This window comes from Dreissena polymorpha, chromosome 10 (assembly GCF_020536995.1).
Source record: "Dreissena polymorpha isolate Duluth1 chromosome 10, UMN_Dpol_1.0, whole genome shotgun sequence".
Classification (NCBI taxonomy): Eukaryota; Metazoa; Mollusca; class Bivalvia; order Myida; family Dreissenidae; genus Dreissena; species Dreissena polymorpha.
The window spans coordinates 69,931,923-69,947,739 of NC_068364.1; the positions used below are offsets into that span (position 1 = coordinate 69,931,923).

Genomic DNA, 15,817 nt, shown 5'->3' on the forward strand with positions numbered 1-15,817 from the left:
CTCCAGGACTCCAGAGGTCAGTGGTTCGAGTCCTGTTGAAGGTTATACTTGTTTTGTTTTTTGTAATATTTTAGTCATGATTTTTTTACTGGAGATTTTTAGATACACTGTTTAAATGTATCGATCTAAATCATTTAATGACAAACTTAAATACACGACAAAAATCTGTGAAACGGCCCATTTTAATACTCTGCCAAGTCACCGGCATTTGATTATTATCAACATCGAATCGGATTTGTCATGGTTCACATTGAAATTGCCAACGGCATACTGCTCTTTTAAAGGTGCCTTTTCACAGATTTTGGCATTTTTTAACTTATTCATTAAATGCTTTATATCGATAAATGTAAACATTGGATCGTAAAAGCTCCAGTAAAAAATCAAGAATAAAATTAAAAAAAGGAAAAGAACATTGCCCGGACCAGGTTTCGAACCAGTGACCCCTGGAGTCCTGCCAGAGTCCTGAAGTAAAAACGCTTTAGCCTACTGAGCTATTCCGCCGAGTACACTTACTTGACGTATTTTATACCTTATATAAGCAATCTTCGTAGTTTCACAGAATTTAACGACAAAAACAGAACTCTCCAAATTATTCAATCGTTTCGCGTTGCAACGCTTTATAATTTTTAGGTTTTAAAATCGTCAAAAGATGCATATAATGGCTATATTAGACCATGGTAAATGTTCAGTATTACTGTTTCCTCACAAATATCATAACTAAAACGAAAATTTGCGAATCTGAAACAACTTTTTTCAATTTTGTCAATTTACCAAAGCGTGAAAAGATCCCTTTAATGTTTGTGTATAACAGTATTGTTTAACAGCAAATTGATTGTCCGTTTACAAGAAGCTCTTATCATTTACATAAAAACGCGTTTGCCGCAAAATATAAACAAATGTTGATTGTACAATATTTTTGAAAGATTCGCGTTAAAAAGACATATTCATATTATGTTAAAATCACAATAACAAAACATCTTCAATAACAATAAACAAATGTATGGCTGCTGTTATACAATTGTAAAATAAATGCGGCTGCAATTTCATAACATTGTTACATCTATAAAAGAGGCGTGTGAAAGCATGGGCTCTGTTAATCGTGAGGTTGCCGCACGTTATACACCGCGAGATGATGATCGATTTCAATATTTTATTGTTTGTATTTGTTTATTTGCTTTTCTGTTTTACTTTCAATTTTAAAATGATGACCTTTTATGTAGAATAATCCATTATATCAACAAACTCATCATTCTTTCGGAGGAGGCACGATAAAGTTCATGATTGCAGGGGTGATGTGATGTGATGATGCCTCTGCAGTCGAAGTAGCTTCAAGCCCCCTGCCCCGCCCAAGCCTCCATGCATTTGTAACACTCAGCCGCGCTCACATATTGTGGGATACAACTCAGTACAGGGTATGTCGTCTAGTAGATGACCCTGTTGGGCCCAAAGACGCAGGCAGTGCGGCGCGTCTCCGCCGTTGGGCCGCCCTGTGACCCAGAAACCGCTCGCCCCCTGGGTCATATTGATGGGCGTGCCGTCTGAAAAGCGCCAGCTCCAGTCACCTGAGGATTGAAGGATTGACACAGCACGTGTCCATTATTGTAAAGCATATTCACAGTTGACTGATACAATGCTTAACATGACGTCATGGGCACGTGCGCGTAATATTTTGTGAAATATGTATTCGCTGTCTGTTGTTTTTGCATCTTAGTATCAAATTGTTTTTTTTGTTGAATCCGATTCTTTAATACACACACAATTATGACTTTATAGTTGATTCCGAGTAGTATGACGTGCCTCTACACATTCACTGATTTAAACGCCTTCTTATCAACATTTACTGATTTAAACGCCTTCTAACCCACATTTACTGATTTTAACGCCTTCTAACCCACATTCATCGATTTAAACGCCTTCTAACCCACATTTACTGCATTAAACGTCTTCTAACCCACATTCACTGATTTAAACGCTTTCTTACCAACACTCACTGATTTGAAAGCCTTATGACCCATATTCACTGATTTAAACGCCTTCAAACCCATATTCACATATTTAAACGCCTTATAACCCACATTCACTGATTTGAACGCCTCATTACCCACATTTACTGATTTAAACGCCACATAACTCACATTCACTGATTTGAACACCTTATAATCCACATTCACTGATTTAAACGCCTTCTTACCAACACTCACTTATGTAAACGCCTTCTAACCCACATTCACTGATTTAAACGCCTTCTAACCCACATTCACATATTTAAACGCCTTATAGCCCACATTCTTTGATTTGAACGCCTTATTACCCACATTTACCGATTTCAACGCGACATAACCCACATTTACTGATTCAAACGCCTTCTCACCCACATTTTGATTTAAACGCCTTCTTACCCACATTTTCTGATTCAAACGCCTTCTTACCAACATTTTGATTTAAACGCCTTCCAACCCACATCAACTGATTTAAACGCATTCTAACCCACATTTACTGATTCAAATGCCTTCTAACCCACATTTACTGATGCAAACGCCTTCTAACCCACATTTACTAATATAAAAGCCTTCTAACCCACATTTACTGATTTTAACGCTTTTTGATATACAAAACAAAACCAGATCCCTAAGTATTATGTTGCATTCAACGTCTGGGCATTCTAGATAGAAATTAACAGGTTACTGCCCTTTTGTTGTGTAATATACCAGGTGAGGCTTTACATAAAAGAATGACGAGACTTAAAGAGTTTGGGCATGGCACGCTTTTGCAAAGTTTACTTCAATTATCAGCTTTGCGTTAACGATCTTGCAAATTTCGTGATCCGTAGTAAAATATCAAGGATTGGGAAAATATAAAATTAAACAGATATATATTATACGCACCCGAATATGTATTTTTTCCGTCAAGCCAAATAAAACCAGCGGTTACTGTAAGAAAAATTGATACAGTACATATAGTAGTACAGTTCCGTTAATCACGGGCGCCACCTCTTATTTGAGATGCATTAATAAATGAGCCAATTCTACTTCCGATGTGGCGCTCAGGTACGGATGTTTTGAAATTTAACGGATAATTTTACTGAGTGATTAGGTTTTATATGGTGTTTTTTTCAACATATTACGCATTATTAAAAAAAAATCGCCCAATGTTGTGCGATTCAGCGAAGATAAATTCATCCACTGAACAGAAACATACAATCACCACCCATTTGTAAACGTGAGGACCCTTATAACTTGTGGCATGGTAGTAATCGTAAAAGCGAATTGATGTATTTCGCCTGTGTGATGAGCACATTCCCACCCCATTAATTAACACATACAATGACAAACAGACAGGCCAAAGCAATAAACCCCCGATTATTCAATCCGGGGACATAACAAACTACATCTTACTTATAATAGAATGTGTTTATGTTCTGTAAAGATTAGGGCCTGCGTATGTACGTTGGAAAATGAAGTAAATATAACAAATAACATTATCTATCAAATGTACGTCATGTGATGATGTTATTGCTTTACGACTGTTAATTGATACACCCTGCATTGGCACCACCTCCTATCATAAGCGGCATCTCCTAAGCATTGGCTCCATCTCTTTTAGAAAAATGCCCGATATTGTTGTGCATGCAGCATGTTATACATGTTGTACGCAATCGTTTGATTTCGTTGGCGAATAAATTGGGTGGAAATTTGCTCGTCACACAGGAAAACTCATCGAAATGCTTTTAAAAACTCCACCATGCCACAACTTATACAGGTTGTCACGTTTAAAAATGGTTTGAGAATTAATTTTTCTTTGGATTAATAGTAGTAGTAGTAGTAGTAGTAGTAGTAGTAGTAGTAGTAGTAGTAGTAGTAGTAGTAGTAGTAGTAGTAGTAGTAGTAGTAGTAGTAGTAGTAGTAGAAGTAGTAGAAGTAGTAGTAGTAGTAGTAGTAGTAGTAGTAGTAGTAGTAGTAGTAGTAGTAGTAGAAGTAGAAGTAGAAGTAGTAGTAGTAGTAGAAGTAGTAGTAGTAGTAGTAGTAGTAGTAGTAGTAGTAGCAGTAGTAGTAGTAGTAGTAGTAGTAGTAGTAGTAGTAGTAGTAGTAGTAGTAGTAGTAGTAGTAGTAGTAGTAGTAGTAGTAGTAGTAGTAGTAGTAGTAGTAGTAGTAGAAGTAGTAGTGGAAGTAGTAGTAGTAGTAGTAGTAGTAGTAGTAGTAGTAGTAGTAGTAGTAGTAGTAGTAGTAGTAGTAGTAGTAGTAGAAGTAGTAGTAGTAGTAGTAGTAGTAGTAGTAGTAGTAGTAGTAGTAGTAGTAGTAGTAGTTGTTGTTGTTGTAGTAGTAGTAGATGTAGTAACAGTAGCAGTATTAGTAGAAGAACTACCATGACTGGATATATGATAGTTAGTGTAATAATAAAAGTCGCTGTATCATCAGTTTGTATTTGTATTAAGGTTGAACGACTTACCATTACACGCCATAATCCTACTCCGGAAAAACTGAAGTCGCTCAAGTGTTTTGATCCTGGGTAGGGTGCTGTTTTGAGAGCCGCAAACAGTTTCAGCCTCGGCTCTAGTTGTTTCGTTCGTCGAAAACATCCTGAAATATTTTACGTATTTGTTATACACCCCGGAATCCCGATATGATGTGAAAAGTTGGACGTGCTTGAAACAGTTTCCGATAAATTTTGCTGAATTTATGTAAGGTATGTAAATCCCTTTCAATAATTGTTTAAAGGATTTTTTGAATTAAAATATCGTTGGCATGCAAAGGTGGTGTTATCATGCATGTTGGAAAAATCCTGGTTGTTATTCAGGATTTATTTAAATATGGCTTTTTGAAGTCGACGATGCAGGGATTTGTCCCCTATTTAGAACTTTATTTACAAATTTCTTTAAAGGTATGCCAGGGGAAAAGGTTTTGCGCCGAAAATGATATCAACCAATGTCCCCGAGTAACATATCCGCCAAGGTCTCTTATTTAATCGTTTTGGTGGAGAAATTCAACTTAAAATTCAACATGTTGATGAAAAAATGATATGACCCGGTGCAGTGCCAAAGATGTCAATATATGACAGGAGTGCAGTTCATTTATAAACTTAAAAGCTCATTTTAACAGCTGATTCTGTGGGTGTTATAGTATTGGAATTTTATATACGGCTCGCAGATCGCAAGGTGCTCTTTGGAAGAAAAGTAAAAGGTAGGTGCAGACCATACGAATGCTGTCTTGGAATACGCGAATCAATACGGGTCTCAAAAGTGCGATTAACACCCACATTTTTCCCGAGGTATACTTAAAACATTTTAGGGTTGCATACATTATAAATAGATTGCATGTATATCTTGTATCGTAAACAATATCAAAAATGTATATAAGTGCCACAAGTATTGGACGGTGTCATGACTAGACAACACACATATTGTTAACATTCAATAATATCTTTGCTATTTCGAAAGATGGACCTAAACGATCGTCTACACAAATATATATGAGTCGCGCTCGGGTAAAACGGGGCTTAAATTATGCATTCACGTAAATTGTCGTCCCAGATTAGCCTGTGCAGTCCACACAGGCTAATCAGGTACTTTCCGCTGTGATGATATTTTTCCTTTAAAGAAAATGTTGTCCCTGATAAGCCTGTTTGGACGTTAAATAAGAAAAAAATAACGGTTATGGCGAATGAGGTTTAATTTATCGTAAATTTCTATCGTCATCTACAATTGACAAAGACAAAAATCTCGCGAATATGTCGTTTTTTATCAAACATCTAGATTATCTGTATAAGACTAACACAAACCTGACGTAAAATCTGTCGCCAGGTGAGACTTGGGCAAGAGTCCACTCTGACGTCAGACTACTGCAGTCGAACGGCACTGTAATGAAATTTAGTACTATATGGTAAAGTGACCGCCTTTTATTGGCCGATTTAATGACAAAATGCGCATGAAAAATCCAAAACTGGAACTTTGAGTTTGTGTAAAAGGGTAACTATTGCCAATTTACACGATGTTCATGTAAATCAGAAAACATACTGTTCGATATTGCATAGACTGAAGTCGATGACGTCACTATCGTTCCACCCGTGTACGCACTGACGTCAATTGTCTTCTGGTGGAGCTGACAGTCGCCGTCTGCTTGCGTATAGAACACCGAGGTGCAGTTGGACAGTCGGCTACAAGCGGTACAGCAGGCGATAGCATTCCGTTTTTCGATTCTGAAGCAGACGGAATTCCCATTCTATACATAGATGGTGACGTCACTACGTTATTATCACCTCTATACTTAGACGCATCACGCACCTCCATTTGGAGGCATTTATGACTACGACACAAAGAAGTCCGCGGATGAATGAAGAATTTGCTTTATAAGTAAACGTTCATGTTATGATTTAAAATTTAAGTATAATTTTGTTCAGTCTTACGGTCTTATGTAAGTATCAATTAAAATTTTCGTAAGTTTTCAACAATTTCGCTCTTTATTCATTTTTTTAAAACTGTACTTTCACTTTCGGTTGTATAACAACATGTATCATTTATTGACGAAAGTTTGCAATGAAATAGCGTTTTCAAAACCGCTTAAAAAGTTTCAGAAGGTGTATCTGATGCATGTTATGAATAGACACAATGTCATAGCTATATTGCCGACTAGTATGGGAACAATTTGGTATTTCAAGTGGCTCCATTTGAATTGCAAGAGAAGTTCAAATTGACTTGTTCAGTTTGTTAAATTTTGACACCCTAATTATATATTTTTTTATAAGTGCCTGATAGATTTTTTTCTTTAAATAATTGAGATCAATGAAAATTTTAGTAAACGCACAGCATTGATGTTCTATGATGGTCATTTTTTAGTGGAATAGTATGTTACAATAAAACAATTATAACTATTGTATAAATGAATTTAGATTAGGTGTCATCTTTAAATGGGGTAGTAATTCATTATATGAGATTAGCACATTACATAGTTGAAAAATAAATAACACTTTAATGACTTACCATAGTAAAATAAAGTAGCATAGAATATGTTGCAGGTCATAAAATGTAAAACTGAAATTGAAGAAGCTTTACAAATATTTTACACTGACAACACTGCTGGTTTTCCAAAAAAAAAAATCCTTCCTATCTACCTGCCCTAGTTTTTTGGGGCAAATTTAAATATTATTAATATAATTGAGTTAAATTATTAAAATATCAATATGTTTTGATTACATTAGCTTATTATATTATTAATAATAAATACTTTGCAAGGAAAGTACAATTCTGTTTTAATTAGTCTTAATTAGGTACTAGTAAAATTGAAAATATCAGTGACATCCAAAACTTGGCTTATATGCGTATGAATGCATATTTTCTTTGACAGTTACATAGTACCCTATTTAATTGGATTAAAAACAACAAAAAACTATAGTTTTACAACCCAGCCCAAGTTGACTCAAATTGAATTAATTCATCAATTGATCCTATTTAATTATATTAAAAACAACATGTGTAAGATTTTGAGAATATCCCATGTATTCCTCTAGTATTCCTCTAGTACACCAACATGCACGTCTTTCTAATGATTTACATGCACTCCTTAAACAGTTTAACAAAAATAATGAATGATTAATCCAAAGAAAACAACAAACAAGCTGCTTCATATAAAAAGTTTATTACATAAGATTACATAAGCAAAATAATCATTTTGATAATAAATCAAGATTATACTTCAACCAAACCATTATAAATTTATTGTGGGGTGGGGGGGGGGGTAATGTAAGCACTAAAACTAAAATGGGGGAAATGTCTGGGGAGGGAACATCTTAGGGCGGGCGTCCGGAATTCCTGCTAAGGGCGACAGTGTTGTTAATGTGTCTTTAGAAGAAATAACTGAAGGAAAGTACTTATTGGTGTTTGAAACAAAACAACCTAAGCAATACATAATAAGAAACACTACATTATTGAAACACTGATACCATGAACGTTTTAGGGTGTAACACCTTATGTACATGTACCAGACCTTTAATGTACTACCGGTACTTTGAAACTTTACGTACCACCTACATAAAATATAGGTGTTATTGTCCATTCATTCATTCATAGCAGTCTTAATGAATTAATGGTCATTCTCTAAACATGATTAAAGTCTAAAGAAGGAAATAATTTGATTTTTTTACAGTTTGAACATTAAGACCATTCTCTCTTCTCTTCAAAGTATCACATTTCAATTATACAATATAATACAAACATTTTAGACTTTATAATCCTTAGTCAGGATAAGATAAGAGACAAATGAATTTTTATAATTTACTTCAATTTCAGGTAAGACTAATAAATCATTTATTAAGTACTACGTGTACTTGGGCTAATAAATTAAACTAAGACACTCAGTGACACTTAGACAATCTGACAAAATATAAAATCTATGGCCAATATAGATCTATAAGTCTAAATTCATAAATACTATCACACAAAATACATTTCATCAATAACACACATTCATATTAAATTAGTTATCTCGTATATTATAACTATGGTACATAAAGTGTCGGATAGTGGTACATAAAGTGTCGGTACATAAACGGACTGGTACGTAATGTGTGACATTCAACATTTTAAAAATCAGTTAACAATATATGGACTTCATTTTTTTGCATATACGCATTCAAAGCATATTTATTAAAAATTAAAACACACTGTTCATGGCTGTATCTTTTTATTTATACATGCATCAACTATTCTGGTTATTAATACATTTTTAAATTATATATAAACAAGAGCACCACATTATGGGTGCCAAGCTAGGCTGCGGTGCAGTTTTGAATAAATGAAATTTATTAAAAGAATTTTTAGAGGTTAGTGACCTTGACCTTTGACCGAGTGACCCCAAAATGGGTGTGGTGTGTAGAAATCATCAAGGTGCATATACATGTGAGGTTTCAATGTTTTTGGTGGAAGCACTTTGATTTTTGAGCCTATGTAATGGTTTTAGCACGACGCGGACGTCTGACGACGAGCTGTCTATGACAATACCTAGGGTTTTCCCCGAAAACAGCCGAGCTAAAATTAAGCGCCATTAGTCCAATTTTTTGACGCTCTTAAATATTTAGCTACTTTTTATATGGGTAATATTTGTAGCAAAGAATTTAGCCCATATAAAAAGTATCTCTAAATTCTTTGCGCGTCTTATAAATAAGACTAGAGCGCCATATAAATTAAATGGAAAACATACATTATGTCATTGTCAAGAAAAATAAAGCTGTAAAAATCTCACCTGCTCGTCTTTGATGTTGCAATTAGCACATTCAGCATTTTCAGTATCTACTAAATAAATATATGAAAGTGCCAAATGTCCAAGATACCATGACGTCCTCCTCAAAATGTTAGATCCTTTGAACTCCATTTATTTCATCCCTGATTAATCCTCTCACACATGAGGCCTACATGTAAGATTCCTTGTAATGTTCACAGCGTTTATTTTAAATTGTTCACGTTCTCAAATTTTAGCAGGTATTTAATTATAAATATTTATTTATGATTTTGATTTATTTACTATTTCGAAGATACAGTCTTGCAACGTGTTTAGTTAGTCTAAGTTACGTGTTTAGTGATTCTTACAAACAATAGTCTGACATAAAAAGTGACTCCTTTTGAAGCACAAACTGCATCCATGTATATATTACAGCTGGCCCGGTTTGATGGGGCCTGTTTTTGATAAATATTAATTACCATTTTTCACTTCCGTGTTTATTATGTTTACCAACGCCATGATGGAAAAAAGTCCGTTTCCCACAATCCTTAGCGCTCATTCACACAGGTCAGTAAGACCGGTGTGACACAATGACGGAATTCCAGCATAGCTCTTGCTAGGAAAATAAACGCTTCGACGAGTTACCTCGGTTGTAATCTGCATGGAACACAAATGTTCATAGAAGGTTTGATGTAATTCAGAACCAATAAAGGACGTGGTTTCTGCCTTTACTGATGATCACCTGATTCATATTATTACGGCTGAGCTTTCGGAAGGAATGCAAACGGTCCTGCTCGATTTAACTTTCTCTACCAAATTAGGTCGGCAACAAGCCATTTCAGAACAAGCACCACGTGAAGCTCAACACTTCGCCCAATAGCTCGTAAGTCAGAGGGGGTAATCACGTGATAGTCAAGATGGCGACGTCCATACCGAGACAGTTATTTGTTGCCGTTTTGTACTCTTTATCACTATTGTTAAATTTTTAAACGACGTTCACTTTCCAGCCATACCAGTAAATAAGTGGTAAGCGTTTATTTCGTATTTAAATTCGCTTTATATCTCGACTTTACTCCCCGCAAATTTTCTTAGTGGAGCCCTAATTAGGTCATCCCGCTAAGAAATTTCGCTGCGAGTAAAGTCGAGATATAGAGCGAATATTACTATAAAATAAACGCAAGTAACTTTCTTGCTAATATGGCTGGAAAGTGGGCGGAATTTTCAAAAATAATAAAAGTAATAAAGGGTATGAAACTGCGAAAAATCCCGGCCTCGGCATGGACATATTGGAATGTAAATCACTGTGGGTATGGCTTCCTACTAAAGTATGGATAATATTAGGATCACGATATGTTTGCCGGGGTTTGGTATCATATTACATAAGATAACTCTATATCCATTACATTTCGATCGGAAAGGAAGATAATCGTAGTATTTTCACGTTATCCTGCGGATCACAAACCAATGAAGCCATACCTGACTAGATAGCCGGATGTGGGACGCCATGTTATATCCGGGACAGTCTGTTGAAACAAGATCCTGAAAGCGCCGGAGTGCCCTGGATCATAAAAAGTATAATTGAATTGAAAACAATGTTCACATACAGTGTTGAGTATTTGAAGCATTTTATGTTGCATTTAACCCATTTATGCCTAGCGTATATGAAAAGGCCTTGGCAAACAGCGAAGACCCAGATGAGACGCCGAATGATGCGGCGTCTCATCGGGGTCTGCGCTGAAAGATTTAAGGAATTTCTGTAAGAAAAAATCTAAATATAGAAAGTAATAAACTAGATATCCCTTATTTTGGAAATAAATTGATCCAATTTAGAAGGATGGGAGTGTCTACTAGGCATAAATGGGTTAGGATCTTGCAATTACCAATTATGCGTGTTATTGCGAGCTCTGTCCGAGATTTCATTTACATGATTAACAAGTCGTTGGTTCATTAATTAAAGCGATCAATTTCGGCGTTTATCTTCTAGGTTACATTCCACTAACTTATTTTGTTTTCCTCCGTTGTTGAACGTAGTGCTTATTCTAAAGAGTTCATTTTCTCTTCTGGTTTTAAACCTTTTTGCGATAGCACCCATGCTTTTATGGTTATTTCCTGTAACATATGTGTGTCTGCAACATTTCGGTGCATTTCTTTGGGACTACGTTGAATTATGAACGTTTGGGAAGCGTTAATTGAAGGACTGTGCTTTTGTCGAAATATCATTGCCGAAACCCTGTTTTTGATGTTGCTTGCATTTTGAAAATTTTTACTCGAAGTTGCGAGAAGATACCTTATTTTTCATTGAAATTATGGCTATTCGGCTAGCGCAGTGCACTCGCTTCTCATCTTGACTATCAGGATTCAATACCCGTTCCCGGTATGTGAGTCACCATTCCTGACAGGGTGGGGTTTTCTCTGGGTACTCCGACTCTCCCGTCCCCCCCCCCCCCCCGATAACACTAGACCACATCAACATTGAAAAATCTTTCGGTAACAACGAAATAGCTGAAAATCGCAGCTGTAATTCAAAATTCGTCCCAACTTTCGCGCGTCAAGTAAGTTGATTAGGTACGATTGCCGGGGCACACTCCCGGTCCTTACATAATGTATCCTCTGCCTCAGAAAATACCTCATAAGCTTCGAAATACACACACACTCATTAAACTTATTTAATACCAGGGTTGCAATATTTAACCCATTTATGCCTAGTGGACTCTCCCATCCTTCTAAATTGGCTCAATTTATTTCCAAAATAAGGGATGTCCAGTATATTTATTTCTATATTTAGAATATTTTTACAGCAATGTCTTTAAGCCGCGGCGTCTCATCCGGGTCTGCCCTGTTTTCAAAGGCCTTTTTCCAGATGCTAGGCATACATGGATTAAAATAAAAAAAGGCAAGAAAATGCTTCGAAAGTTGGAAGATTCATAATAGGATTTATGGGAATTAGAATTAGTGATAGTCTTACCTACCAAGCGGCCGTTTATTCACTAGCAAATTACGTAAAAGGTTTACAACATAGCCAGAAATAAACGTAAAATTATTAGAGAATAAGTTCCTGTTTTGTTGTTGTTGTGTATTCATAAAAAATATCATTTATTTGTGGATCGATATTTTTTTCAGCATTCGCATCGGACGGTTTCATCTTTTGTGGATAATCTTCACTATGGAGAAAATGCGATCTGTCCCTATAACGGATATTTATTATGTACATCTGCCATTCTGGCTTACATTGATTATCCGCAATAAGTGTTTTAAACAGATGTAAAACACGCAAAATATAAATCAATCAGGGAAGTCAGTTTTCGGAGACATTTATGTTCAAAGTCCTGTATCATATGCCCTGCGTACCCATGCAGCGTCCAGGTCACGCAGCGTACATATTGATGGAGACTACGAGGGATTTTTACTATAGCCATATAAGGAAAACTGCCCAGCCCGCTGACGGCCACATTTTTCAACGGACCAGAATCATTTTCAGACTAAACTGGGCTATCATTGAGACAAAGTTTATGACCACGTTTCATGATGATTGGACTATAAATTTTACTTCTAGAGTGTTAACAATATTTTACTTAAGTCATATAAGGAAAATGCTGATGGAGCTGTTTGCCCACAATCTCTTCTCAGTCTGGCCATCGCTGCGCCATAGCGATTCTTACTATGTCAGCGGTACTGGTACCATCCTTGAACAGCATCGCTACACTGTACCAAGAACTTAACGCTTGTCACTTTTTTCAGCTTTTCGCCGTTCATGATGATGCATGCACTGGTGTTGTTCGTGCTGTTCACCATTCGACTTTTCCGTACTGACCTCTGCCCCGTGTGCTACTGCTTGAGGTCATTGCCATCTCAAGTTAGAAAAAATAGAATGCAAAAGTCGCCCCTTTTTATGCGATATCTCGCCCTTTGAACACGACCGTCGCACTTTACGAACGCGACCGTCGCCCTTTTATTTTCGATATCTCACCCTTTGAGAACGTGACAGTCGCCCTTTTTAAGGCGATATCTCGCCTATAAAAGGGCGACGGTCGCGTTTATAAAGGGCGACTGTCGTGTTCAAAGGGCGAGATATCGCATATAAAAGGGTGCATTCTATTTTTTTTGAAAACGCGACAATCGACATGCGATATTATTACAGCGATAATTGAACAGTACAAATATCGCGTGTCGCCGCGACTGTCGCGCAAAATATCGAGTATCGCTTCGTGCGTCGTGTGTCACCCTTGATGAAAGAAGGGCGAGATTATAGATGGCACTATGCGGATTCCGTAAGTATCGTCGCTTCGTGTGTCTAATGTCGCCGTTGATGAAAGAAGTGCGAGATTATAGATGGCACTATCCGGATTCCGTCACAAATGCATGTAATATCATGATTATGAATATGAATACGTTTTCACTTTATTAATTATAAATACATAGTGTATTATTAAAGGGAATTTTCACGTTTTGGTTAATTGACAAAATTTAAAAAAAAATTGTTTAAGATTCGCAAATTTTCGTCGTCGAGTGGTCTACGCGATATACTTTTACTCCAGGGGTCAGTGGTTCGAGCTCAATTCAGGGTTACTTTTTTTCTTTCTTTAACTGTATTCTTGCTTTTTTAATGGAGCTTTTTAGATCAAATGTTAACATGTATCAATATAAAGCATTTATTGACACACTTCAATACATGCCAAAATATGTGAAAAGGTCTCTTCCACGTAATTCTTTATGCATTGAATCTTTAATAAAATATATTCAACATTATCATGATGTTTGAGGGAGCATTACAAATAAATTATTCCGATAAATTCCTTACCGGCGAACACAGCAATAAATCCGACTAACACGATGCCTTCTATGAAACGCATGGTGACAGAATGAGAAAAATGAAGATCGGTCCTTAAGCGTCGCTTCTAGTCACACGGTAACAAATATCCGATACGCACGCCGGTATTGTTATTCGCGGTTATAACGCAAACCGCAATTCAAAATTTGAGATAGCCAATACCAATACAGAGTTAGATATAATGTCAATGATTTCAACAATAAACAATCGTATACATCGTGTGATAATATATTATAAATTGTTATGCCCCCGGTAGGTGGCATAAAGCAGTTGAACTGTCCGTCAGTCCGTCTGTCAGTCTGTCAGTCTGTCAGTCTGCTTGTCGGTCTGTGGGTCCGTCCGAAAACTTTAACATTGGCCATAACTTTTGCAATATTGAAGATAGCAAGTTTATATTTGGCATGCATGTGTACCTCATGGAGCTGCACATTTTCAGTGTTGAAAGGTCAAGGTCAAGGTCATCCTTCAAGGTCAATGTCAAAAACATTTCAAAGGGAAGTAAAAAGCTTTAAAGGGAGATAATTTCTATTTATCATTTGGCAGGTACAGATCATTTTATTACAAGGGAAGTAATATTAAATAAATATAATAAATAAATATATAAAATCAAAGTGACGCAGTAGGGGTCATTGTGTTTTTGACAAAAACATCTCTTATTGAATAAACTTATCGAACGCACACTTACGGTAGTTTTCGTTCAGAAAATTGTTTTGCATATATGAATAAGTTAATTAGTTGATTGACGCCCGTATTAAATAATATACCGGATAAGCTTAGAGTAGAGCTTTAGTTACTCGGTTCGGTCGAACTAACTGCATGACGTATAATCAATATTTCCATACGTATACATGTATTGCTATTTGAGCAATTATGACCGTATCTTTGGGTAACAGTTATTAGCACTTGGCCTGCAATGATCTATTATATATATTGATGATGTACGGTTTTTGAAGGGGGTGGCCTCGACCCCTACATATCTATTGACGAGTAAAAATAAAACCTGTAGAACGGAAAATAAGTTTGTTGTTTTACACTTGACGCTTTCACTCTTGATGCTGTAATTAAATACATTCATAGAAGTAATGTGTACTACTACTTCTAATAATGATGTAAAATCTAACATTTATCAGGCCGTGTGTATTGTTATTCATTTTTTGAAAACGTTAAGCTTGTAATGTTTAGGTAAAGATAATAGTCTGTTCTGTTCTGGTGCTGGATCCTATATTTTTACAGATTGGCTTTACTATTCCGATTAGCAATAGTTCGGGTAAGTTATATTCAACAGACTGCACTCAGCTACAATCGTGGTACTCGACATGATTTTTATCAATTCATTTGTAATTTTTAATTCATACGACGATTTGGCATTCTTAAACAAGAGGGCCAGACGCCCACGGTCGCTCACGTGAGACTTCGGGGAACTGAACTGCTCTCAGCAACTTTTTTAAAGATGTTTTTGAACTCATTTTCAAACATGCCCAAAATATTAACTAGAGATTTAACAAGGTTTTACTATAGCCATATAAGGAAAAATGCCCCGCCTCCCTGGCAGCCATGTTTTTTTTACCAACCGGAACTATTTTCGAAGTCGTAAAAGATGTAAGTAGAAAAATTTTGTGACCAAGTTTCATAAAGATCGGACAATAAATGGGGCCCCTGGAGTGTTAACCAGGTTTAACCATAGCCATTTAAGGTAAAACTCCACGTTTCCTGGTGGCCATGTTTTTCAACCAGCCGGAACCATTTTCAAACTCGTTCAAGATATTTTTGGGACAAAGCTTCT

The 15,817-nt window shown here is 36.2% G+C and overlaps 1 protein-coding gene across 4 annotated transcripts in view; it reads right to left on the bottom strand.

Annotated features, from left to right (window-relative positions):
• Positions 1-15,817, bottom strand: part of LOC127849350 (type-2 ice-structuring protein-like) — a 196,128-nt gene that overhangs the window by 173,365 nt on the left and 6,946 nt on the right. The window contains exons 2-7 of one of the 4 annotated variants that reach the window (XR_008034858.1): positions 10,683-10,764; positions 6,011-6,192; positions 5,776-5,851; positions 4,447-4,577; positions 2,886-2,930; positions 1,210-1,562 (exon numbers count right to left, since the gene is read on the bottom strand). Coding sequence is in view for 2 of the 4 variants with exons in the window: in XM_052382087.1 (XP_052238047.1) it covers positions 1,372-1,562; positions 2,886-2,930; positions 4,447-4,577; positions 5,776-5,851; position 6,011 (444 nt within the window). In the remaining 2 variants the exon portion in view is untranslated. Of the gene's footprint in view, positions 1-796; positions 1,563-2,885; positions 2,931-4,446; positions 4,578-5,775; positions 5,852-6,010; positions 6,193-10,682; positions 10,765-15,817 lie in introns of those variants that run through there. The other 3 variants (XM_052382087.1, XR_008034859.1, XM_052382088.1) reach the window with 3 other exon arrangements.